General features: G+C 36.1%; 1 protein-coding gene across 9 annotated transcripts in view; it reads left to right on the forward strand.

Annotated features, from left to right (window-relative positions):
• SOX6 (SRY-box transcription factor 6) overlaps positions 1–27,848 on the forward strand; it is a 381,585-nt gene that overhangs the window by 134,863 nt on the left and 218,874 nt on the right. For all 9 annotated transcript variants that reach the window (XM_086614165.1, XM_086614168.1, XM_086614161.1 and 6 more), the window contains one exon: positions 13,050–13,293. In XM_086614165.1, the coding sequence (XP_086470291.1) occupies positions 13,054–13,293 (240 nt within the window). In that variant the 5' untranslated portion in view covers positions 13,050–13,053. The remainder of the gene's footprint in view (positions 1–13,049; positions 13,294–27,848) is intronic.

Genomic DNA, 27,848 nt, shown 5'->3' on the forward strand with positions numbered 1-27,848 from the left:
AAGTGAGTTGACAGTTTCCATTCCATTCCAGAAGTTGTGCTGGTTGGTTAAAAATATATGTTCCTTTTTTTATTTTATTATCCAGTTTGTATTTTTAAAACTGACTTTGCATCCTCAGCCTCTTTCTGAACTTGTATTTAATGTGGTGTTCATCCTGGTGTGGGAGCTTTCAGTTTCGTATCACTTTGATCACTACTTGCCAGTGCAGGAGTGCAGTCAGGTTTTGTAGGAATTCACTATTCAGTGTCAAGAGACGTTTCTCCCAGCATTTACTGGCTGATTTAAGTAAACTGTAACTTGTGACATGGTATAGTAAATTGATAATGACAAAGCCGTAGAAATAAATACAACTCTGCACTTCTGTTTAGTGAAATACATCATTGTAAGGAAAGGCTTCTTTGTCTGCTAGTGAGAAGAGACTTGTTCAGTGATGAACATGTTACGAACCTGATTTGAGGTTTATCTTTTGCTGCAAGTTGTGCCTTTCACAGGGAACTGAGAAGGGCTGGAAATTCAGACGTATGTGCTCTTGACTTCCTTTGTTTCCTTGGGATAATTCATTAAACTCACCATGTCTCAATTTCTTCCTTTGTAAAGCGGGAGTGCTGAGAGAGTTGCTTAGTAAAGGTGAACATGTTTTGAGATTTCTGGAACACGAGAAGTTGCCCTGATTGATTGCCAAATATTAGACTGCTACATCACCTTCTATGAAAAAATAACCAGGATAGAGTCTCAAAGTAAGGGAACTTCTTTATGGCAGTGCCTCCTTTTAGTGATTGATTCCTCTGCTGAAAAGATGAGGGCTCACCCCAAACTTGCCTCCTTCCTGGGATGGCCCTGTGCCTCCCTCCTAGCTCCAGTTTTTGCCCTGGTAGGGCTTTTTCCTGCCTGAATCAGCTCCGAAAACCTCAATGACCAAAAAATGATTCAGCAGAAAAAAACCAGACAGAACCTTTCCTTTCTCCTTTTGTCCTTTTATTTTTGCCTGCTCAAAGATAGGCTGATGGGCACCTCCCCTGGTCCTGTCATCTCAGCCCTGGTCCGTGTAGTGTTAATGCCATGGAGAGGCTGCCAGAGCGGTTGTGTGCTGAGGACTGATGTGCGCACACAGGATAATTAGCGCACAGTTTGCGCCTGCTGTGCTGGGGGTCGTATGTATTTGGATGACCCCCGGCTCTTTCATGACCTTGCTCCACAGGAGCTGCTGGACGGCAGTGCTTTGCCAAGTAGCGACATAAGAATTCATGTTCATATTAAAACCTAAAATTGTTTTTGTTTCAGTGGTTTGTGTTCAAATCTTCCCAGAATTATTGTCTGATATTAGTGCTTATGCCAGACGGAGAAGTAGTTTTTGTTAGTTTTTTGAAAGTGCTTGTCTGTGTCAGTGAAGAGATCGTGTTATTTCGAATCGGTTCAAGAGGAGTAGATTGAAAAAAGTACAGGGAGCAATGTGTTCAGTCTGCTAGTATTTAGAAGATACCTTACCATTTTTTGCATTTCTCTGCAATGAGCGGTTGAAGAAATACTATCACGTCGCATGATCTCTGGTAATAATGTAACAATAGTCAGTTTTTCACTGAAAACACAGAAATTTCGTATTGCAAAAGAACCCGATGTAATTTTTCTGTGCCAAGAGAAGTTATTAAGGATATATCTTTAGCTGAATAAAGAGGATTCAATCAACATCAGTACAGCTGCTCTGATTTACAGTGTCTGAGGATCTGACCCATACTTGAAAGTCTGTAATGATTCTACGTCTGTGTCATAATTCCAAGACTAAAAGATACATTTATTTTCAATTCTATTTGGATTTGGTTTAAAACCACAGGCACTGGACTGTCTCGTTGATGTTTCATGGTACTGCCTAACATGCCTGTAAAGCTGTATGTTCTGCATGGCAGTGCTTTTGGAACTGGTAGTAGAGCTTTCACAAACATCCATGAGAAAACGAAACTGTTTGAATCTGTTTTTAGCAGTAATAGGCTGCACATATTATGTACTCTTTGCTTGTCTATTATAAATTATTACCAATAAACTAAGTGGGAAACTGCTACAAAATATAGCCCTGAGCAAAAATTGACACTGTTTGAGAAGACAAGACTGCTTTACAAATGCAGATCATATGTTTTATCCTTAAAATATAGAAAAAAATGGGTCAGAGGCAATACACAACGAAGCGCTGTGTATTTCAATGGTAGACATACTGCATCACGAGATATAATAGAATATTTCAGTATTTCAGCTAAAATAATTTGTAAGGGATCTAACTGAATTTAAATGATAGTGGTAAAAATGTTTAAAATCACTGACTATTTTAAGTTTGCATTTTAGACAGTCATTTTTTTACTTTCTAATTATTTGAGGAAAACTTCATTTGACTGGGCCTTTGGTTCATGTGCTGGTTTATGGTTTTCTTTGTATTCTGATAGTTGTGCTTCGTGATGTTCTTTGACACGTTTAAAAATACTAACATGGAACTTGGAGCACTTGGAATTGTGGAGCAATTCAGAGCCTGGGCACTCTTCACCTTTACCCTTACGATTGATTTTGCTATGCATGTTTCCTTCTCCTTAGAGATCAGATGCTGTATGCCATAATCTTCCATGAAAACATGATAGTTGAGGGTCCTCAGTTGTTGCAAATTATTTCTTCCTAACAATTTTGTGCGTACTTTGCAGAACTGAAATCAAAAGACAGGGAGAGTTTGTAGTTTCCTTTGCAATTGGTTCAGTTTCAGTGTTGCATGCAGAGACTGCATGCTGCTTGATCTCTCCAAGCTGAATGGAGAACCAGCTTAAGTTTTACCTGTGACAATTACTTTTTAATGTTCTCTGATTCTTTCAGTGCCCAGTCCAAATACCTTAAGGAATTCCTAAAAAACACAAAACTTAGATTTGGAAACCGGTTAATATTACACAATGATTTTGTTCTTTTTTTTTTTTTTTTTTTCTTTGTTTTACTAAATAATAATGAAAATACTTGATATTTTTAAGTATGTCATACTAAGAATAGGACTATGAATAACAATGTCTTAGTTCTTTATTTTATTTTTTCATTTTTTTAAAAGGAAGTTAAAATTGGTAGAGATTTCATCTGCGGATCCTGTGAAAGGATAGGAGGTTCAAAGTCTCAATAAATTGAACTTTAAATTGTTTGCACTTCTTAAAGGCAACTGATTAGCTTAATTAATAGAGGAGATAATGTTTTGTTTTACTTTATTTGAATTCTTAAGACTGTTGCAATTATTTATCTTTTATCTTCATATTTTCATATTGAAGTAAATTAACATTAAGAAAAAAGGGCCTCATCTACTCCCTCCCATGAAAACTTGAACAGCCCAAGCAGTGGACGGCTTGCGGGGGAGAGAAAGAGAGAAGTCACTGCATTGCTGTTCTTGGCCACTTTGCTAATCAAGCAGATATTGCTGAAATATTTCCCAGGTAGTTTCAGCTAGGCATAGTATTCCACTGTCATCTTTTTCTGAACAGTATGCTGCTTCAGACTACCCTGTCCTTCATCCTAGTAGTAGCTGCAGCTCACTGGTAAACGAGGTGGTTCCTATAAGGGTCTGTAAACACATTTTAGGGTTCCCATTGTGCACATACGTATGGATCATATTGTGTAAGCCTTAGTTCAAAACAGAGAACATTGTGCACAATGCTGCCCTGTAAAAGCCTGTTTGTAAGGACTCTAACAAAAATAAGAATTTCTCAAAGTTACAGAAAGTGGGGCGTTTTGTCTAGTTTTGTTTTATCTGAACAAGTTGCTTGCCAATTTACAATTGTTGTGGCTTGTTTCTACCTTCTTTTCTTCCTCTGTTCCCACAGACCTATATCGCAATCTATCCTCCTAGATTTGCTGCTTAGCCCCTTCAAAGCAATGCCACCATTAGGAGTACCAGCCAAAGCGTATCAATGTTCTAATACAGTGGAAAAGGAGGTGCTGTGTGATGTGGTACAGCACCGTGCACAAGAGCAAGGATCAGTGGCTGAAACCTGCCAGCAGGTTGTAGCTGGAAAGCCCAACCTTTTGGTGCTGCACCTGAGCTCCTGGGGATGCAACCCCTGAGACAAGACACAGGAGGTGTTCCCGGTTATGCAGAGCCTGCATCTTTTCCTTAAGCTCTTCTGCAAGGGTAACAAAACATTTAAGCAGTCCTCAGCCCTGCTTTATCTGCAAGGGTTAGGATTACATCTGGCTCTGGTGCGATTCCGCAGTGTGGAAAAAAGCGGCTTGTCCCTTACTGCCGTTCTTGAGTATTCCTTCGGAGAAAAAAAGGATGTCAAAGACTGATTCTCAGCTTTGCATATTTTGCTTTTCTCTCTTCTTTTGTAACTCCTCCAGCACTGGTGAAACTTTAAGTAGTATGTGAAGGTGATGTGCTTTTACATCAATTTTACATCATTACTGTACAAGAACTTTGTGTATGCATCAGTAGTGACTGGAATACTGATACAGGAAAGGTAATCTGTGATATCTCTCAACAATGTAAGTTTTTCAAGAAGAATTTAAGTTTAGCTTCGTTTCTATGAACCAGATGAAAATATTTTTTCAAGTATATATCCTACCTAGGACATTCTTTTATATTTTATAGGATGCCCAGAGCGACTGTAGATATTAAACACAATTTCTGGTTATGAGATCTCTGCATCACCAAAATGCAAATTTCCCTCCTGAATATGTAGGCCACTTGCTGAATAACCTAAAGAAATGTATGGTGAAAATGTTAGTTCTCATGTATTCAGATTACTCCCTTCAAAGGTTTTCCTCAGATTTTTAATATCCTGAAAGTTCTAGTTCTGAGGCAGTCTGCAGTTCTAACTTCATTTTCGGTTCTTAGAGTGAAGTCATTTAAATAAACAAATAAAAGTGGCACGTCATGCGTGGCTTGTGCCAAAGTACACCATGTGCCAGTCAGAATTAATTTTTTTGAATCCTCACATATATGAGTTTATAATAACAACAATGCAGTTACATACGCTTGTCCCTAACATCGCTGATGACACTTGCAGTACTCTAAACATGCACAAGTAACATCCCGGCATGGTGTTGACCTGTGTTTATTTTTAGTATTTCATGAAGCACCTTCTTTAGCTTGTTTTCTTTTCACTTAATGAGAGGCATATAAATCTCATTGCTAATAAAACTAGGATATTTGATAGTAAAAATAAAATCCCTTCTCCTTTTCTTTGTGAGTAGCCAGATGGATGTGTTTACCCTTTAGAGAAATTTAGATTTGATATTTTTGTTATGTTTTGTTTTCTTCCTGGTAATTATGTTGGCACTTTGCTGATTCCTAGTTGTGCATTATTACAATGAAAGGTGACAATTTGATTGTCTTCAGTTGGAGAAACAAGTAATTTTATATTCACCAAGCTGTCAGGTAACAGTACCTCACAGTACTAAGAGCTCCTGGCGATGTGGTTTGGCACCTATATTTAAGTGCTTTGATGCTTGCATAACCTCTACTGAATCAGAAATGTTTTGCCTGCTAGAAATGTTTTTAGGCTTGTAGTGTAAGGTTTTTATTAAAAAGACAATCCATAACTGAGCTGTGGAGCCATTGTTTCATGTTACATGGAGGTACTAATTAGGTGGTTTAGTGCAACAGGCTACAGGTGAGCCTGAAACTGATCCTTCGTTTCACTGTCTACTGAGGTGCTCTATTTGATTTAGAAACGAGAATCAAAAAATGTGGCAAGGAGGGAGGAGAATGGGAAAGGAGGGGGGAGAAATCTGACTGTAGATAAAATATTTCAGTTCTGAATTAGGTGGTGCAGAGAAATGGTACATGACCTTTTGTTTTTGCACCTGTAGGATTGAAAATTAGCTGTTTAACTCCTTATGTGAAATCTTAAGCACCTCCTGAAAATTAACTGTAGGACAAAAAAAATGTAAGAATACTGTATGTAACCATTGGAGTATGTACTCACAGAATATTGAAAGGATTTAATGAATCTTTCAGGAACTTCTGCCCATCAGGTTTAAATGTGGTCAGGAAGATTTCTAGTTATTAGAGCAAGTTCTTAACTGGCTTTGTAAGGGAAAAAATAAATATATTCTTGTTTTTTGTATAAAGTCTTAAGTCAAAGTCTAAACAAGCTGAAATAAATTCCTCTCAGTATTTTTAGACGTCCTTTATCAAAACCATTTATATAATCATTCAGCTAAACAATTAAGTCATTCTATTCCATAAAAATATCTGAATTAATGCTTATTTATAGCAACCATTGTTTTTTAATTTTATTGTTAATGATTGCTTTTATTTATATTGTATATTCTGTTACTTGCTGCCTAAAACAACAAATCCTAATAAGTTGCTGATGGATAAATTCTTGGCACGCTTACTCTTGTTCCCATAGTTATTGGTAAAGATAGTTGGAAGTCAGTGCTGCCTTTTTTCTTTTTCTTTTTCCAATAGTAAGAAATTGGATATCCAGAGACACATGGCGTAGTCATAGGACTTTAAAGGCAGTCATCACTGAGAAGCTAATACCAACCAATTAAACAGAGGTGGTTACGTGATGTAACATTATCAGGAGAAACAATTCATGAGTCAAAGCATTCCAGGGCATATGAGCTCCAGTCCAAAGAACAGTCTCAAGCTGTTTAAATAAAGTGACAGCAATATTGTCAGCTAAATATAAACTATAGAAAACATTAACTACGCTGGCTGAAGATGAGCACAACCCAGGTGCCAAATGACTATTCTTTCACTGCCCTTCACTGCGTTCAGTGTGAGTTCACCTCAGGCATATTCAGTGAAAGCTCCTGGTAGTGAATAAAGAGAGTGAGCATTTAACCTACTAGAAAGGTAGGTTATATTTTTAGTGTTTTAGGAATCCGAATAAACACTTCGGACCGTTCGCTGAAAAGTCATCAGGGTCTGCAGGGCTGTTTTGCTGCATCCATTTTAATGTTTTCGACAACTAGATGGATAGACAGGAACTCGTTCCCTAACCCTAATAGTTTACTGTGGCTGCACAGCTGAGAAGGTCGCTATAACAGCAGAACGTGAGAGAAAGGCTTTCCAAAAGAGTCCGTTTAGCTCTTACATTGTTTGATTACAAATGAGAAGAAATACCACAAAAATTGTTCCAAACTGTCTGAGCTTTGAGGGAGTCTGAATCTGAAGTTACACTTTGTGATTTGGATTCAGATCTGTTGGCAGAAGTGTAATTTGTCTGGATTGGGAAAACAAATGCAAGAAAAGCTGAGTGCGTGTCTTGGACGCCATGGGTGTATTACTTAGCTCGATGCTTATTTCGGCCAGAGACCTGGGCGCTTGCTTAACATTATAGCTGTCGTTTCTTGAATCATATCTGCTTCCATCCCTGCCTCCCCTTTTATTTCCAAGGTGATTCCTGCAACTACCATAAACTCTCGAATCTTGCAATGCTGTTTATGATCTATATGTAACTAGTTCTTGTAGTATTCCTGCAAAACGAAGCCGAGGAAGAGCTTGAGGGGGTTGAGCTGATTTTGCCTAAGGCCGTGTTGTGACTCAGAGCCAGAGTCAGGAACAGGAACGGGGAGATTCTCTCCCTCTCCCATTGCTGCCGTGTCAATTTATACGGGTTATGTGCATAGGGATTCGCGTTGAGGTGTGGAGCCCCAGGGGAATGGAGTCTTTTAATAGCTGTTCATTTGTATTGCTAAGGCTCCTTGAAAACTGTTATGAGATTTAATAATTTTAGGAAACAACTGTAAGTCACATTTAATATTATGAGAATACTATGCACATTTGTTGCTCTTTAGAAGATGGGGAGGGCTAAAACGCTGTGGCTGAATTTTATTTTTTGTGAACACCAGGTTAGCATAAAAGTTTAGAAGGAAATGTTTAAAAAGTTATGAGTACTTCTGAAAATGATTTCTCTTAATTTATTTAGTTCTGGAGTCACCAAAGCACTTAGACATGTGCTTAACTTTTTGAAACCGAGTAGTCCAATTTGAAATTAGTGGACTGCTTGCATACTTACAGTTAATCATGCACTTAAGTACTTTAATCTGGCACTTTGGGGAAAAGGAATGGAGACTGTTCGTAAAAACTCTGTAAGCGAATGTATTTCTAATCTAATCTGATTCCAATCTACTGTTGGAGCTGTAGACCTGGGTTATGTCTGTGCTGCAGTCATTAAAGGGGGATGAATTAGTCCATCTGAGTATCACGCTACTGTAGTTGGAGCGCTATCAGAAACGAGCTTGTTTAAAATTAGTTTGGATATCTCAGCGTTACAAAGCAGTCATTTATGTGGCTGCAGTGTAGACATGCCTTTAGGTTTATGAATGCTTTGTGAGGGTGGAGCAGAGCAGAAATGAAGAGTCTCCAGCCAACTACGAGCCTACTTTGTCATATATCTCATTGTTATGGCTTAGTTTGTATGTTTTTGAAATAGTGTCTGGGCTATCACATTGTTGTTTTCTGTGTTAATACTTTGTTACTTGATTCTGAAACGTCTAGCAGCTAAAACTCCAGCTCAAGCCATAATTTCCACTGTAACGTTTAATCATTTGAGCAGTCAGCAGGGATGGAAGACTTTAGGCTTTGGAAGCCTTTCAAGTCAGGAATATCATCTAATTGTTTTGAAAAAGATGAAATACATTTGTTTGAAGAATTTCAGACCATTGAAAAGCCTTAGACAAAAGCCTCAGTATTATTATTTGTATTTAGAAAGGTACAGCACACTGTCTGTAGGGGAAAAAGGAAAAACGATGTTTTGAGAATCTGACTGGCAGTCTTTATTAGAGCAGAGGTAATTTTTTCGCTGGACTAAAATAAAAATTCATGTCAGATATAGAGAATGGAGCTGTTTGGGACTGCATTTAGGTTTTTTTTTGTAGGTAAAAAACTCCTTAGCAGTTCAGTTTTAGCTTAATACATCAGTCTCAAGGCCAACTGGAATGGGGGTCTGGTTTCTCAGCTTTACTGAGGTTTTGATAAATGATCCCATTCTTTTTCTATCTTGAGTTCAAAACGAGATAGAATTTGTTTTAGTTTTGGAAAATCCAAATCAAGATTCATTTAATTCTCAAGTTGAGTTGGTGATAAGACTTCAGATAATTAGGACCTTTTCCAACTTATTTTTCATACCTATTAGGTATATTTTCCACCTTTAGTGATTGCTGTGTTCAGCTAATCTGCCAATTTAACCAAAGCAACAATTTCACAATGTAGTTTTCTTTCTGATTGTGTGCTGTGTAATCAATATACTGATATAATGTGAGTGTAATTTCCTCTCTTATTTTATCTCCACTGCACAGTATTATAAATAAACAGCTAAAAAAGAAAAGAGAAAGAAAAGCACCAAACAAATCTGTTGCATCTTCTTTTAAGATTGTACCACTGTAGACACTTGTTCTAGTAAAGTAGAATTGGACCCACTTGATTGCATTTAAATTTTTCATGCTTCAGCAGTTTGTCTGGGAGCACAGTAAAGAAAACCCCCCGAGCGAAGATAGTTTAGAATAATAGAACTTGATTTTGTGTATTATAGCGGCACCATTTGCGCTGCTGTAGTTAGGGTTGTGTCAGCACTTCCATTATAAACCCCTGTTTGCAGGGGTTATAACTGGGGAGATATTTTTTATCAGAAACTTTTTTTTAAAATCATTCGAGTGAATTTAATTGATAATAGGAGAAAAATTAAAATAAATTATAACGGAAATTAGTAAATTTCTGATACCTTTTACAAGCCTTATTTATTATGACTATTGATTTTTGTTTTTCTCTTGCCAGGGATTTTAGTAAATGCTTTTTGAATATTTTAGATGTAAAACTGGAAAGTTATTATGGCTTAAAATTTGACTGCTATTCATAATCATATTTTAATATTAAAAAAATTTGACTCAACAATCTGTTCTATGGTTTAATGTTATCATGAACTACTCAAACGGGCCAGTTTATATTTACTCTGTTTTACTGGTTATAAACCCAGGCATAATCAATACTTGGTGCATAACCTGGCACCCTCAGAAGACATGCATGCATGAGGTATATCGATTTAGTTAATGATTGCGCTGGGAAAAGAAGTTGAAGGGCTTAATCTAGCAGCGTCCTACATCTCTGTCCCTTTTACTCCAATGTTTAAAATCTAGCAACCAAAAGCCTGAAAGGTACCACTGAGTGCTGACCTCTGACCATAATTAACTCACTAAATCTTGCCATTTTAACAAAGGTTTTGGGGGAAAATAGAAGCAAAACACACCCCTAAAAATTATGTCATGAGGCGATCAAGTGCCTGGGAGACCTTCCTGAGGTTGTCTGTCTTTTCAGGCTTCAGGACTATAGGTAACTGAGTAAAAGTGCAGTATGAAAACACGTCTGACCACAATGCAGCAGTGGAGGAAAGGGATAGGTGGAGCTAGAAAGCATTTGAACCCTGCTCTTGGTCCATTCTCAGTCCAATACAGAAAAAAGTTGCTGGGCATGTCTTGAGGTTATTACTGAATGTGACTTAGTCAATATCTTTTTTTTTTTTTTTTCAAGGTTAACAGAGTTCCTCTTTCTCTATATAATCAACTCAACAGAACATGAATAGAGATTTTTATTTCATTGTGTTTAAAACATCATATGTAAGAGGAAAGTATATTAGTGCATATGGCAAGAAAAACTGTTTCCTCTGTAGCGCAGTTCTAGTAGATAGCTTTACTGAATGGTCACTTGAGGAAATGCTGAAAGCTTGCTTATGAAATAGAGGTGAAGCCTTTCTAGACTAATTATATTCAGCATGTAATTTCTAAACTTCAGTCTGAATTTTGATTTTCAATTAACATTCCCAATTTGAAGATAATTTTCTATTTAATGTAATTGCAGGAAATAATTTATTGGCTGATTAAGACTGAGGGCCCAGCCTTCCTTAAGAAAACAGTCCCTAACAAACCAGCCTTTAAAGCCAACTCATAGCTTTGGACAGATTCAGCCTATTTTTGCAGCTGCAGAGTTGTGTTTAATTAGGATTGTGCACTATTATTCATTGGTGTAGTTTGTAGTTCAAATTATTCTTAAGAGACATTTTCATTTCTAGTTTTGTGTCATGATTAATTTATGGTGAAAAAACAGCCATAGCTATTGCTTTTCACAGAAGCTCGTTCCGTTTGAAACAGGAACGAGATCTGCTGAGAAGGTGAAAAAAAGGAAAATCCTTTATTGTGACTTTCAGTTTTCATCTCTGGTTTTCAAATTGCATAGAGCGTTGACTTATATTTTCACGTGAGTGATTACATTAACATGACTGTTTTAATGAGAAAAGGGAAAGTAAACCTTTTATTTTATCTTGGATCATAGTAATTATGAACCACAACCTTTTGAAGTACGCACAATAATGCTGACTGCCGAACTCTTGGCATGTTCTCTGTAGCATCAACACAAATTCTTTAGCGTAGTAAGAATGTAATACGTGGTTTAAATTCCTCAGTTCTGCTTATTGGCAATATTAATATTAGACTCCCACTTAGGGTCAGGCTTCCCTAAAGAAAACGCAAACCTTTTTTTCCCCACCAGTATCGAGTTTAAGAGGCAGGATTATCTCTATTTACAGAGTAGTTATTCTAAATAGGTATCAGTGTTTTAATATGTTTCAAAGCACTTCAAAGCTTGTAATACTTTCATATAGAACTGTACATAATTAGATTAGTTGATCCTATATTAATTTTTTTTTCACTGTAGGATACTAAATCTGAACTCCCTCATTAATTGTGAGAAATTTAACATTAGCTGTTAAATCCTATGTGAAACACAGGCTGCTACATAAAAACTACTGTTTAAATTGGAATTAACTTAATTATTTTTCTTTGCACTTGATATTTCCTTCACTGTAATATTCATGAAAGCATGTGACAGATTTGTAAATTTAACTGTTAGTCTCAGATTTCCAGACCCTTTAATCAGTATTTATTTGTCTGTAGAAACAGTACTAGCAAGTTAATGATTTGCTAATTTGAAAAATGCTCGTGTGGTTTCCTATGTTAACTGATTTGTGCATTTTTAAAGAAATGGTATGAAATCAATTATTGTTAAAAAGCAATTAAGGTGAAGATCTTATTCCTTAGTTTCTCAGCAATTTCAGTGTCAAGGATATTCTAAAGTTACTGAAACCTGGGAAAATAGCTAATGTACTTTAGCTGTCTTCTTTCAGGTTTATTAATGATTGTTTTAACAGTTGCAGTTAATCTTGTTAGAAATTTTAAACAAAGTGTTTTCAGATTTTGAGTTGAAGTCAGTTATATTTTCATCTAAGTGCAGAAACTGTGGTGAAAGCTGTGTTTGCATACGAGATGGTAGTAAGAGGCCATTATTAGGAAAAGACATTCACCATAAATCAATGCATTTATTCATTACACTTTTAAGTCATTTAAAGTAATTCGTTGAGCTATATCCTCTACTCGATGCCTAATATGAAATGAAACATAATTATTTTAGATTTTTAGTTAAAACTATAAAAAATTACTCAGCTATTATCCATCCATTCAATAAACCTTTCAGTTTAGAACACTTTCCACATGAATGTCTCAAAACACTTCCCAAAACGGGTAAAATTTTAAACAGGTTAAGAGCTGATACAGCTTTAAACAAACAGCAAAAAGACTTATTTAGCAGAATTTGAAATGGATTTCAAAAATTCTCATCCATGTAGAAAATATCTTCTGCTTTCAAGGAATGAAGTTAGGAAAGCTGATGGACTCTCTCATTAAACATTTGCTTGCAACCTTCAGATTGTTCATGGGAGTAAGAGTTTAAAAACTTGAACTCTTATGCAAATCAACATGAAAATACCAACTGAATCACTAGTTTCTTATGGCTGGAGAAAATTATATTGTTTGACAGGTCTAAATGAATAGAATGACATAATATAACCCTGACCTTGACTTGGCATCACTGAATACTTTATCTCAGTGTTTTGGATCCAGATCCCCAAACCCCGTACTTTTTAGAGTACTTTTGTTGACTGCAAGTGATTAATTTTTAACTGTTGTAGGCAAGTGTGGTGTGTTTAGAGGACTATTTTGAGCTTGATTTTTTTCATCTAACACCAGTGTTTTCTTTTTTGTAGAAGAATGTCTTCCAAGCAGGCTACCTCTCCATTTGCATGTGCAGCTGATGGAGAGGAAACAATGACCCAGGACTTAGCATCACGAGACAAGGAAGAGGGCAACAGTGATCAGCATGTGACCTCTCATCTGCCTCTACATAATGTAATGCACAACAAACCTCACTCTGAGGAGCTACCAACTCTGGTCACGACCATCCAACAAGATCCTGAGTGGGATGGAGTCATCTCAACCCAACACAGAATGGTGAGTTTCACAGTTCTCACAGTGGCTTTCTAAATTAGTATTGTCAAAGACTGTTCACTTCCATTTTGAAAGACATGTTCAGTACAATCCTTTATGAGTGTAAAGCTTTTTAAATGTTAAAGTGTCAGTGTTAGTAATAGATCAACATCAATATGGTGTAATTGTAAATTACAATTGTATAATCTTCTTAAATATACAGGTCTATGTGAATGAGGTCATTTGATGAGTTCACCTTCGGAAGGGAAATGCATCTATTTATCATGTTTTCACTCATAGCTTGATTTATGTCATAACCTCTCTAGCTCATATATTCAAGCATTAATTTCTGACAGGAAGATGTAGCTCACAACTGTTTGTCATCTGCAAAGTGTTGTGCTGAAGGAAGAAACCTTAATGTATTTTTTTCTCTTGTCTCTCAGAAATAGAACCCACCAAACCTAGAATATTACAGCTTTACACAACAACAAAGAAGCTGGCATTTTAGGTGACACAAACATCCTGCTGTATTTATAGGAAATTACAACTTTTTGTGGAGGGGAAAGGTGTTTATGAGTAGCTATGTCATGCTCTTCTGCTCTAGATCACCGGTTTGTATATAGGTGATGTTAGCAATGATCAGAATTATTATCTGTATTCTCTTCAGTAGCCTAGATAAAATTATTTTGCAGTTGTAATTCTGTCTCTGCATCCCCAAAACTCTGCAATAAATGAGTAGACTAAATGAAGACTGAATGGGCATAGCATCTCAGTCAATTTGTTTTCCTTGCATGTGTTCCTCAGGAAGAGAATTAAGGTACGTGGAGCCGCCAGGTGTTCTGTAAATTTAGAACATCATAATTCCAGACTCTCCATAAAGTGACTTTCACAGACCTTAAATTCACACTGTTAGTTTAAAAAGAATACTCTGCCTTCTCTTAACATTTTTATACATTTCTTCTCTTAACATTTTTCTACATTTTTATTAAATTCTATGAGAAGATTTTTTTTCAGCAATTATTTTTTTTTTCAGTACGAATCAGCAGCTTTCAGTAAGGTAAAAAAGCAATTGTAGCATTTTTTTGACAGTACTAACAATAAAGAACTTATTTCAAATTTCACGAGAAATAATATTTCTAATGCATTAATCAACATAGATACTAGAATTCTTCATGCATATTGTGTGATGTCTGGAATTAATTAAATAATAGCACTACAATAATGTCTATTTTGTTAATACAGTGGCTTTTTTTTTTCTAAAATCCAAATCAAACCACTACCTAATCTGTAATGCACAATTTAACCCAGTGCAGAACTTTGTTAGGCCTAAAATATTCCTAAGTATTTGAGTGACTGTCATGAAGAAGACAAAATTTCAACTGTAAAAATGGTTTTAAAGAAAAATGATTATAGGTTAGTAATTTGACGAGGTAGGTTGTAAGTTGTCTATATGGCTTCTACACAAAATTCTCAGATGGAACCTCATTTTGGATGGAGAATCACTCTTTTGCCCAAGTCATGCAATAAGTACAGCAGAATAATTTTAACTTCTATGTTACCAGGAGGACAATACTGGAAAGGATTGATCAAGTTTGCTGATGGAAAAAAATAATCTGTGAATTCATCAGCTACTTTCCTATTAATTCAGATAGACATGTGCACTCTGGGAATTTCGGTCTTACATGTTACACCAATAACATTGATAAGATGACTCTGTGTCCCAGAGAGAAAGGAGCTCCTAGCTTCTAGGAGTCCTTCAAAGCATTTGGTTTTGGTTCAGGCTGTTTCTTGGACCTGGAGTAATGCTTAAGCCAAAATGATAGAACCTCTTGCAGTATGATCAGTTGTACTCATTTGTATTGCTCTGAAGTGGGTTTACACTTACAGCAACAGAGTGCAATCTCTGTTTTCTTTCGTAGTGTTGCACTATCATGTCAATGCTTGCTGTACCTCTGGACAGGCAGGAATCCAATCCAGCTTATCGTGTTTCAGAACAGGTGCATAAACTTTACTTGAGTGACTTAGCACTCTGGTTTTCCTCTCTTCTTTTTTTTCCAGTAAATATTCTGTCATATATGTAGATGAATGTCCAGAAAATCATTAGGCATTTCCACAATTCCCTTGGGTTAAATCTGGTGGTGGATGTATGTCATCCGTATTTAGATAGCTCTCGGCTAAACCAAACAGATTGTTTTTGCCCAGCTCAAAGCTGGGTGTAATTTACAAGGCTTGACTAGAAGTGAAAACTGAAATTCTGAGGCATGCTGTTTGGTTGCACTTAAGAGATCAAAAAGGTACAGAGCAAGTTCCCAGTGTATTTACAGTTTAGGTGAGTTAGATGACTAGTTAGATCACAACAGTGAAGTGGTGAAAATTTTTTTTTTCCTCCTTGAGGGACTGTCAATAAGGTAGCTTATTTGATTTTTTTTATTATTATTTTTTTTTCTTCCTTATTTATGTTCTTCATGAGCAAACCTTTAAGCCTCAATTGATTGCATAAAGTTTCTCTGAATCACCTCAGTCTCCAAGCAGGCATCAGTGTTGCTCAGAAAGAATTCAGAGGCGCTTGCAATTTTCCGGATGAAGGCAATTTAATGCTCCTTTAAGGGAGGTAGGAGCTTCTTTCCAGAAAGACAAATTCCAGAAGGTGGATTGGGCAATTTTTAGATAGGTGCAGTGGTAGTGACCGCTTTTCTACTTAATAAAACCAAATTCCCAGAAGGTAGGTGCTTTCTGACCTTTCCCAGACGGATCCTTTCAAAGCAGATTTGAAGAAGCACCTGCTCATACCATTTACACTGAAAGTAAAGACAGTAGTGCTGTCATTAAAATGCATCAATAATGTGTGTTGTCTGGTTATAAGATAGTAAATTCAAGGAATGTTGTGTCGACATATGGGGAGGAAAATTTTCTCTTTTATGTGGTACCTAATTAAGGGCACAATCCTGCATCCTTTTTGCCCTTAAAACTACTAAGGAGTTCACTGGAATTTGTGACAGCACACTGTGCATTGTAACATGCTACAAGGGCTGTACAGATCTTAGGTTAAAAAAAGATACTGCAGTAGGGCAATTTAACTGAAGAAAAAAATGAGTTTTTTTCCCCAACATTTATGGTATGCAGCACTTTGTGTAATATAAGATACCTTTAAATGGCATTGTGTATTATCATAAAAAAATCCTACACTGGCTAGAAATGTTTTCAAACTTTCACTCCCTTTTGATATCAGGCATTGCTTTCCACTGAGTCCTTTGTGTATTCTGAATGTCTGGAAGCCAAAATATTTTGTTTTAACTCCCACTCTATAGTATTTCCCAGCTGTGTACTTATATGGTGTAATAAAAGGATTTAACAAATGGGAAATAGCAGCTGCATTTGGAAATTCCCTTTGTGCTCCCTTTTCATTTGACAGATTCAGCAATGTGTAACAACTGTAACGTCAGACCTGTAATGACTTACACTGTGAGTATCGTATCACCAGCCAATTTGATGTTACAGGGGGGAGAAAATAAAACCACCAAAAGATTTCTGTAGTTTCATATTGCTGAGCTGAAAAGGTTATATGTATATTTCTGACTGTAACTTAATATAAAAATACCTGGACATACGGGTATTTATTACGGCCTGTCGTTCTACTTGAAGATAAAATCTGGTTTAGGCTAAGGATTTATCTGTTGGCTGCAGTAAACTGTAGTGAAGAGGGCAGAGTGGTATTAAGATACTGAGGAATCTATCCTGCTTTCTCCCATGGACAGTGAGTAGCAGGCAAGAAATACAGTCAAATTTTTAGACCGCATCCAAAACCTGGCTCTCTTGGGGCAGCAGACTGAGAGAGGATGAGGGCGGAAAGCCAACAATACTTTTGCTAAATTTAATAGTAACTGAGTTGTTGTCTCCCACTAATATGCTTACTAGTAAATATGTAAAGAAATGGAGAATCATAATTTATGCTTTGTTCATTGGGGAACCAGGAATGGTCCTGATCTTCACACAGGGCCCCCACAGCTTGTGAAATAAATGCTGAAGGTTTTTTATTTTTGTTCTCAAGTATCAGGAGAAAGCAATGCCAACAATAAGATGCGAAATTAGATGGACAAGTGGCCTGATCTTCGAGGAATGAGATGGTGTATTCCCATGGCTGTAAAGGCTAGACGTGGGCCTTGCGAACAATAAATTTGAGCAGCTTTAACTTTATGAAATCTGCAGTCTTTCTCCCAATCACAGAATCCCTCCCCGCCACCTCCAACAGTTAAAAAAAAATGAGAGGCAAATTGTGTTCCCATCCCCAGTCCCAGTATAACAGTCTGGTTATGGACAGGGTTTGTGAAGAACTGGCGGGCCCTGTGCTGGCTGCTGTACGTGATGAGGTATCACTGTGATGGTTGTCGCCGTACTCTTTTCTTTTCCTACCCATGTTCCTCCCCTGCCCACCACCATAGGAGGTATACAGTCAGTGTGTACATGCACAGAATGAGGGCATCCACATCTTTTTGCTCTGCTTTTACTTAGAATGATGCAATGGGAGACAGTTACAGGGAACCACAGCAGCAAGTCAAGTCTAAATGATGGGTTACTTCCCTGTGACTGAGGAAAACCAAACACATATACATATACAAATACAAGTTAAGTACTTCCAAATATATGCTACGTTTCTCCATACATTTTGTAACATCATACAAAGACCTCTTGGATTTAGAAATGAAATGTATCTCATTGGATTTTGTCTCAAATAACAACATCAACATGTATTTCATAGTTACATCAAGTCTCTGTCTTTTGTTGACTTCTTGCCAAAAGTGAAAGGCTTACTACCTTTCCACTATGTCTGCATGTACACTTCAGCAGTACTGATTGCAGATTTGTATATGCAGCCACGTAAAAAGGTGCCACATGTATTTATCCCTTTTAAAATAATTTTAAATCACCAAGTATCAAATTTAACTTTATATAGCTTTAGCAAAACTACTGGCATCAGAAAGGCAGAAATAGGTGGTATCCTGAAGGTCTTAATATTTCAGTGCATGCTGTCTCCACTTAAAACAAGCAGAATCCTGTTCCTACCTTCCCTCCCATCCTTGTTATTAACTTCTCTTGTTGAAAGTTCTTCCCTTTAAGGAAAATAAACTTGGCTTTTTAGGAAAGATCATTGAAAAACGTTTACACATGCTAAACACAGTGAATTTGTTGTTATATAAATTCATGGCTTCAAATTCTCAAAAGTTATAGATACAACTACATGTTCTGAAATTTTATTTTTAGTTCATTTACAGACTGGTTATGATCATATAAAATGCATCAAATATAAATGCCCTAAACTCTGGCAATTCTGTATCTGCTAAATTGCTCATGCAGCTGTTATTTACGTGTACAAATCTGAGTTTTGTGATGATCGAAAGCAGTTCTACTGTGCTTGTGATATTATTTCTGCATGCCAGGTAGTGCACCAGAATTTTTATCTAACTAAAGAGATAAATACCTTCATATGTAATTGTATAGGTAAAAAGTTTTGGCTGAAAATAAAGGGTGTGAGAAAGCAGATGATGTGATATTTTATTTTTCCGTAAAATAGACTTCTATGAGAAATATATTGCAGAAAAGAGAGAAATATTTTTTTTTCAAGCATATTGTTTTGATTCAAAAAGCGTTCAGGTATGTGCTTAACTTGACTTTATTAGGACTACCAACAGCTGTAATGTTAAGCACATGTCTAAACCTTTGAAAGATCAAGCACTTAGTTTTACTAGCTTTAGCATAAAGAGATATTTACATTTCATATTAAAAATAATAAAACAATTCCGTAAAAGTGTACAGGATAATATGCTTAATGGTGGTGGTGCAATACAAAATTGCCTTTATTTGGAGAAGAATCAAATAGTTATTCTTTTTGGCATGCCTGTTATACTTGCATTATTTTCATTTTGACACTGTACCATTTCTTTTCCAAATGCACTGTCTATTTTAAACCTTTCCTTATATTCTAGAGTGAACTGCATTTAAATAGAATTAATTGTCACGGAATTCTTCACAAAAGACTTGTAGTTTACGTTCATCTAAACCTGTAGTCATTTTGTTCCTTTATCTTAACATTTCTTATTTTTTATGAAACAATTTCTGAAAAGTTTTTAATTCACTTCTGTATATTGACATGAATTTTTTCAAAAGTAGAAGCATTAACATGCTCTAAATTGTTAAATTTTTTTTTCCTTGGGCAAGAAGGAATCAGGTATGCATGCTGATTAACACACTCCAGTCATTAACATGTGATTATGTGGGCTGCATATTGAGCACCTGCCAAAAGATAAAATCCAGCACTTTACTACATCTGTGCAAGGACTTTTTGCATTTCTTTTGTACTTTGACAGCTCAAGAAAAAACAGATTTTGGTATCTTTGTTCAGCATAATAAAACTGTGTACATAAAATGTCTTCATGGAGGAAGAAAAGATACTACATATATTTATTTTAATCTTTGAGGCCATGAAAAACCCAGTGACTGAGACTTCCACAGCACCAAGTGTAATATGAATCTCCTAATGTACTGTATCACTGACATTCATATACAGTTTACAACATTCCTGCATGTTTATAAGGATTATCTGTTCTGGGATTCAGCCAATGTTATTGTAATTCACAACAGTTTTATGTGATACCTTTATGTCTCATAAATGTCTTGGTTTTATTTCAATCTTCCAAATGTTTCATCAGTGTTTACCTTAAAGAAATACAAGTACTCTATGCAGCAGGCTGGTTTCCTGCATGCATTCCTCTGCAAATGTTAAAAGGGAAACATAAAGCATGTAATACATGTCATGTAACTATATACAGAGAAGGATTTCCATGTGCATTTGATATTGCTAGAAACATAAATACAAATTTTATTTTGATATTTACGATATATCTAGTTATAAGACGGACAACTAAGACAACCTAGTAGGAGGAAGTTGGACATATACAAAGTGGTCTGGAATATTCAAGCCACACAATCCTTGTTTTATTTGGCAGCTTCTGACAAGCATACATCACAAAATATGTGTCTTTATTTACTCAAAAGGTAAACAGTGCTAATCAGCCGGGACTGATCACAATGCATCTTCAGTTTCAGTTTAGATGAAAATATAAATCTAAATACTTATTCTGTAAATGGCTGTTTATTACTTTTTCCTTAATAAAAGCATTTAACCAAAGCCCAGGGCATAAAGCCTCAATATTGTTGTGATTTATTACCAAACCTAAACACAGGGAATTAGGACATATGGTATTTGGATAATTGAGGAAATCCTTAGCATCTAACTCTTACAAAAGCACACATGACTTTATGCATATCATTTGTGGGTGAGTTGATTGCCATATAGAAATTATTGGTCATTGTACTTAAGAATTTTGAGGTGATTGTCTATTCTGGAAAAGAGGAAAATGCCTGTCAGTATTTTTCACAGATTTCCTCATTTGTAAAGAGAAAGGTTTACATCACATAGTTGAAAAATTGTAACCTTCTGAAATCTCTCCAACCAAAAGTTGGTGTACTTGGATTTGACTGGTTTGCTTTAACAACTGAGTATGAAGGGATTGCTGCAATTAAGTGGTCATATTGTACATCAGATGAAAAGTTCCTGCCTCTTCCCTCTAAACAGATATTTAGTCTTGCAGTGGCCTATGCATAAAGCCGTGTTTGTGTCATGTATGTCTGATTATTATGTCATCTCATTTCTAAATCTTTGTTTTAAACTAAAGTTATTTTCCCTCCCATTTTTTTTTTCTAAATTTAGCATATTTATTGGCTTACAGCTAGTACTTACTGTTGTATTGTTTCTTCTTGAAGTTTTTACATATGTAAAGAAGACGAAATACAAGCCTTTTACAAATTGTATTCAGCCTACACTTTGGCAGTGAAATCAGTGTAAGTTTTATCAGAGTAAATGCTGAGTTAAAGACTTGAGGCTTTATACCATTACTTGCCATTTGCCCTCCCACTAGCATAATTTGCTGAGACTTTACAAATGATGTTCTCTCAATAGCTCATAGTAGTCATTCTCAAGCCATGGATTTAAATAAATCTTTCTTAATAAAACTGTTGTTATTTTTTTTAATCACATGAGAATTGGAAATGATCACTTAGATTTTCAATTTCTCTTAATTCTATTTAATTAAATTCCTCAAAATGGGAAACCTTATTTAATGTAGTGATTGGAAATGATTTTGTAAACATTTGCTTTCATTATATGTTAACTCCAGACTAGTTCCAAGTGCCAGCATGCCTCTAGTACTTGGAATCAAAACTGCTCTGGATATCCAACTTTCCTGGGGTGTTTACATGTGTCCCATTCAATGCAGAGACAGATAAATATCCCTTTATAACAGAAAAAGCCTCATCCACATGGAAAATAAGCATTTCAGCTAACACATTTTATATTAGTAATATATGCTTTCTACTTCTTCTTGGCCATTCATCCTGTGATTTCAGTTGAACTCTTACAGAAACTGTTCTCTCTCTGGCTATTGTGTAGGATTGCAGTTGTCAACTTTCAGTCAAAGTTGAAGGTAGTTATTAAATTGCTAACTAACACTGTGACCCTGATTTTGTACAGCCCACAGTTTTAGTTCCTGAGTTTTCCTCTTTTCTCACCTTCAGAGAGCTTCTCTCTTTGAGACAGATTCTATCCTCCCTATATGAAACAGAAATGCCACCATAAAGGAATTGCAACGTCTTTTATTTAAGATCCACAGCCTTGTGCAGTCCTTCCTTCTAGGGCTCCTGACCAGGCAATCCAGTTCCTTAGACTGTTGCTCTGTCATTAATCCTTATGAGGATCTCAAAGAGGTCTGTCCCAATCCAGATCTCCGCTCATGATTGCAGAGTCCCCAGACTGAGATGTTGCTTCTCAGCCCCAAATGCAGCCCCCATATTTTGTACTTTGGTCATTCAGAGAAAGGTGCAAGAAAATTGAATCTTGTTTTTAGCCTACAATCTTTAACCAATAGAACTTTCACATTGTATGTATTTGCTCAATTTTGGAAGTGAAAGGGCTTCATAAAATTTGACACAAGTTGGCTCATGATTCAGTTTGCAGATATTGCTATAAACATTAGATTCTCGATATGAAAAACACTGGGTCAACTTTCAATACTGTTACTTACAGCACTTCCAGCAGCACTCCCTCATTTATCCTGTTAAAACCAGTGGGACCACTGATGGGAAAACGAACTACTTGAACTTTTAGAATGTAAATGCACAAGAAAGTGTATTTTTTTTTCACGAACAAGAAAAGTATAGTTATTTGTTCAATCCCTTTTCAATAGAAACATCTAAAAAGTATACGGATTTTCCTTCCTTTGCACAGAAAGTAAGCAGCTCTCTTTTTGAAGAATTTTACCAATGTAACTGGTGAAATTTAGTGAATGTACATGCTAAAAAATAATTTTCTCAGACTAAGAGACATGCTGAAATATCTAACGTATTATCTTAAGGTAACAGTTTTAAGTTGCCTTAAATTACCTCTCTTTCTACCAAGCAGTTGTTTGTAATTATTCAGAATTGTTTCTGCCGTTAGTAAAACCACGCTTGAGCTATTCACAGCAGCTCTGAAAGGAATGGCCAACAGGCCACTCATTGTTTACACCAGGCAGCCTAAAAAGGTGGTGAGACTAAGGACACTGTTGTTGGAATACCTATATTCATGGAAAACTTGGGATTGGTTAAAACGGTACGCTGCTCCTCCAACATGAATAAGGCCCAGGATGGACCTAGAAAAGCTTTTACCATATTGCACTAGAAATCTTAATGTTGTTTTCTCATTGACATACAAGTAGGGGAGTAGGTAGAGGTTTTAGGGGTAAGTAAAAGTATGATTTCATGCATGGGCTACCTATCCCTGATTAAGCCGTGCACAGTGTTTTAGTATTTATGCCTTCTGATTTCTGGTGCACTTATTTATTTTTCTCCTTTTTGTCTGCTTTGAAACCTAATCCTTAAATTTTGATGGTTGTATGTAAAAATATTGAATCTGTTAAAATAGGGGTATTTTGTCAAAACGCTAAGCACAGTGAGTTGAATAATCTGTTACAAAATTTCATCTATGCTAAGGGGGTGGCAAGGAAAGGTATAAAGGAAAAATGCCCCTTATTTACCGTGATGTTAAAAACCAACATTTAAAAAATTGACTCAGTTTTGTCGCAGCTGAATAGTAAGCAGCTGGAATAGTGGCCCAGATTGAATTTCTGTCTTCAGCTGCTGGGCAGTAAGATTTTCATTCAGGTTGTTCCTTAAGCAGTCAGATTTATGCCTAATTTTGTGCAATAAACTGTCTTCAATTTTATTGTTTGCCAATTTTTAAAAGCTAGTCTGGAAATGCCACCCTTATGGTGGGCAAAAATGCCTTTGCAATACCCTTGTTTATTCTAGTATGGGCATAAATGGTTGTTCTACAATTATCCAGTGTTAGCGTGTGAGTGGAAGGATAGTTTTATAAGTCTAGTGAAGGCACGGTGGGATCCCGAGTAATCTGCACCAGATGTCACTTTGGATCAAACCGAGAAGAAATCGACTTTGCTATGTTATCTGTAGTAAGCAATGCTTTTACCTAACACTTTCTGTTAGGACCAAATCAAAAATTTTACAAACATAGCTTTTTCTTATATTTCCTCTTTTTCTAAGCATTCCATTCTTACTGGAAGTAAAATACGCTTCAGATGGACGTACTATTTTGATATTGACACTGTATTAAGATGCCGATTATTTTATTTATTGACTGGAAATTGAATTAATCCTAGTATAGCCAAAATTAAAAAACGTATAGGGTTTATTGTGACTGAATTTCACCCATGTTGGATGAAGAAGTGTACTCTGTGTTAAATCTTTTGTCCATGGACTAAATGTTTGCTGTTTATCTTACTGTAATATATTTTCCTTTTCTTCCTCCTTACATGGAAATCACTGAAATCAGTAAGAATAGCACACCTTCAAAAATGCACCTTTCAAAGGGACAGTCATGTGTTGAAGGTGTTATTTCACGTTTAGACTTAAAATGCCGTTTTACAGAAATACATGAATTTTAAACCTGAGAATTCGGGAATGTGTCTGTTGTGTAGTGTTATTATGTAGCTATTGGATGAATTTGGGCATCAGATTGTGTCCAGATACCTTAAGTGGATATTCTTATCAGTTGTATTCTCTTGCTGATTTTTCTTACCATCAGTTATGTTGAGAAAAGTTGACTTGCATGGAGAATTTTCATCAGTGCTGATGGATTGCTCAGCTGGATTTTGCAAAATGAAAATATTTAGGTTCATCTTGGTTGGGCACTTTACTTGTCTTTACCTCTTCTTCCATGCTCTTGGAAAAAGTATGAAAAATACCTTTAATAGCATCCTTTCCTTCATCTCTTCAGGTCAAATGAACTGGGGCTTCCTCATTCTGTAAATGGTGGCTTCATAAAGCTTCTCAAGGACAGGATCTCTTTCATTATTGAATCTTTCCATATTCAAAAGAACCAGGTTCTCTTTTCATAACCACAAATTTATGGTGGTTATGAAGCATGTAAGAAGCATGGTGGTCCTTTTTCATTCTGGACTCCAGATTTTCTAGTGAGAGTACCTTATACATTCAAGCAAGAGGACCAACAAAGAACTTCTGGAGATGATATCCCTCTTCTCCCAGAACACACATGATCCACTAGTCTCTTTTCAGGTGATACCTGGGCCATAAGGTTGTATTTTCTGTTACATTAGGGAGTATCTGCATGCTGCTTGTGAATGTAAATGCAAATTAATTTTTGATAGCCAGACCTGCATCTCATGGATGTGATAGTCGCACTTCTGATCATGCAGTGGGTAAGGTGCTGAGACATAAATATGACATGCATTGGTTTGAAAAGATTATAAGGTCCACCAAGCAAATTAAAATCCTTCATAAATTTGCTGCAGCCTTTACTTGATTTTCAACAAACTGAATGCTGCAATAACAACTTCCCTTCAAATACAGTAGAGTCACCTTTCTAGAGAAAATATAACAGAAAGGCTTCCCTTGCCCCATTGTTTTTTGATCTGTCTAGTTTGCCGTGAATGTGAGGTCAATATAATCTGTTCATACCGTTGAAATAAAAAAGAAAGCTGCCAACAGTAGATACATAGGAGTTAAAATACCTATTCTGATTGTGTGGCCATAAAATTCCTTCTGAAGCCTTTTCAATGTTTCATTTTAGCTACATTTTATTTGTAGATTATTCACAAATCTAATTAGAATAATAGAATGCATGGGAATTGGTTTTGTTTCTTGTAAATAATTGTATATGCAGCTGATTTAGATGTTTCTAGATGAATTCTGCTGTTATTAGATAAGGTATTTACACTGGACTGATCTACAGTTTTTCCATTTGCCCATTTAATCCCTTGAATGCCTTTCAGTTTGTGCAATTCTGCTGAATCCTCAGCCACTCTTTCTAATGATTTCTGATTTCAGAAAAAAGATGAGGCTCAGAAAGTCACCCTTGCTGGGTTTCTTAGAGTGCCAATTCGGATAACACACTGCAAATGTATTAGCCGTTTAGTGACCCCAATACTATAACTGTAGGGCCAAACAGAACCAAAAATATCTGATATACCTTATATTATTTTATTTTTGTTCTACATTTTAATTACCCACAAATCTGACAATATAAAATACTCTATTGGTTGGGCAGATCCTCATTCTTGCAAAGGCTGTCATTCTACCTCCATTCCATAAACATACATTATTTGCATGGAGTTTAAATATGTTTCGTCTTCGGTATGGACATTGCAGTCTTTTGGGCAAGAAAAAGAAGGGTGGATGTGCTGCCTAACAGAGGCAGGACTGGAAGAGTCATTCATTAGTAGTGAAGGAACATTGTACTGGACCATGTATACATCTAGACGAGGGAGAGGATAGGTTATCAGGAGGAAGAACGTTCAGTCATTTCTACTTGCTCCACAGATTAGCCTTATCTCCTTGCTTCCGTCCTAAACAATAGATTTAGTGTTCCTTGCTGAGAGCATGAAAAACCCTGCATTGAGCCTGATGGATATGCTTCCTGTACTGTAAGAGGATGATGCTTTCTTGAGAACAAACTCCTTTACAATTACCAAGTTTCTCTTACACTGTAGTCTTCAAAGGTGAAAATGCCATGTTATTTAGTATTAATTCTTCATTGAGAAAATGTATAATAGAAATTATTTTTAAATTTGAAAACTATTGTAAGATGTTTTTTTTAATCTCCATTGTAAATTAGACCAAGTTTTAAGAAAAATGCAAAGTAGTTTTCAGAAACAATTGAAGATAAGAAAGCCTTCCTTTTCTAAAGGCAACTAAATAAATTCATCTCTGTACCTGGTCTGCCTAAGCTATCGTTGTCCTTTGTCATATTTGATTCTTTAATGAATACAAATGGATGGAACAAAAAATTCTTTAATGTTTGATAGACGAAAAAATGAGGGTAAGGTTTTTGTTCCATGTCACCTCTCTTTCTGTCAGTGCTTACAAAACCTCTGTCAATCCTACTGTGTCGACAGGGGTGCTGCTACTGCTGTGATGCAATAGCATCTTCTAGTTCCCTGTCTTAGTGAGTAAGTACATTTTCAACATTGCTAGAAAATGCTCCCTCCTTCTCCAATGGCAATAATAGTGTTGTGCTGATCATATACCGCTGTGCTTGATGACGATTTGTCACCGTCACCTATGCAGTCCACAGCCCTTAGTAACCACACTTGCTCATTTTTACTGTTACTTCTTCTGTTACATTGCACAGCTACTACTTAATCTGTGCGAGACTGAAGCAAAGATTTATGTCTGATGTTGTTGCCAATGGTTAATGTTTTCTAGGCCGTCTTTCTTCAGACCTTGTTTCATCTGGGACGTTTCCCAACACGAGTTTCTTTTAATACTCTGTAGATGGATATTTTCAGCTCACTATGCATTGGGAGAATGATTTTTGATTCAGCTATTAATTAATCTCTTAATTCTTAAATATATTGCCACTGTTTTTGCTACTCTTTAACTTTGAAGAAAATCTGCTTTATGGCATCGAATACACTCGCTGACATTTTTAGGCATTTCATAAACAAAAAACTTCAATAATTTTTTACCTCAAATTTTTAGCACTCTTAGTCTCGTATTATTAAAAATTAAAATAGAGGAATAATTTTGGAAAGAGAAGTGTGTGAGAAATTTCCATGGTTGAGTTTTTGAGGGCAAATGGAAGAATTTGTGCTCTTTTTAGCTGAAAGAGTGAAAGCAGAGATGTAGTGAACGGCTGGGAGAACCAGGAGTCTGAGCCAGAGTTCACAAAGGGCTTGACTGTTGGGTAATATCAAGCAACTCAGGAGAATTGACATTACTCGTTGCTTTTTTGATGCCTTTTAATTTTTTTAGATTATTGCTCAAGTACTATGTGTTATCTATTGACAAGGGAGATGAACTCTTTTTACTTATCATTCTGTGTTTTTGACTGTATAACACCTTCTCTGATACATGTAGTCTCAATACTGTTGTATCAGCATACATGGCTTGTTCTGCCATAAAGTAATTTCCTTCCTCATTCTTGTCTATATTCGCCTGGAAAGTAACACCTC

Source organism: Tauraco erythrolophus, chromosome 6, assembly GCF_009769465.1.
Source record: "Tauraco erythrolophus isolate bTauEry1 chromosome 6, bTauEry1.pri, whole genome shotgun sequence".
Classification (NCBI taxonomy): domain Eukaryota; kingdom Metazoa; phylum Chordata; class Aves; order Musophagiformes; family Musophagidae; genus Tauraco; species Tauraco erythrolophus.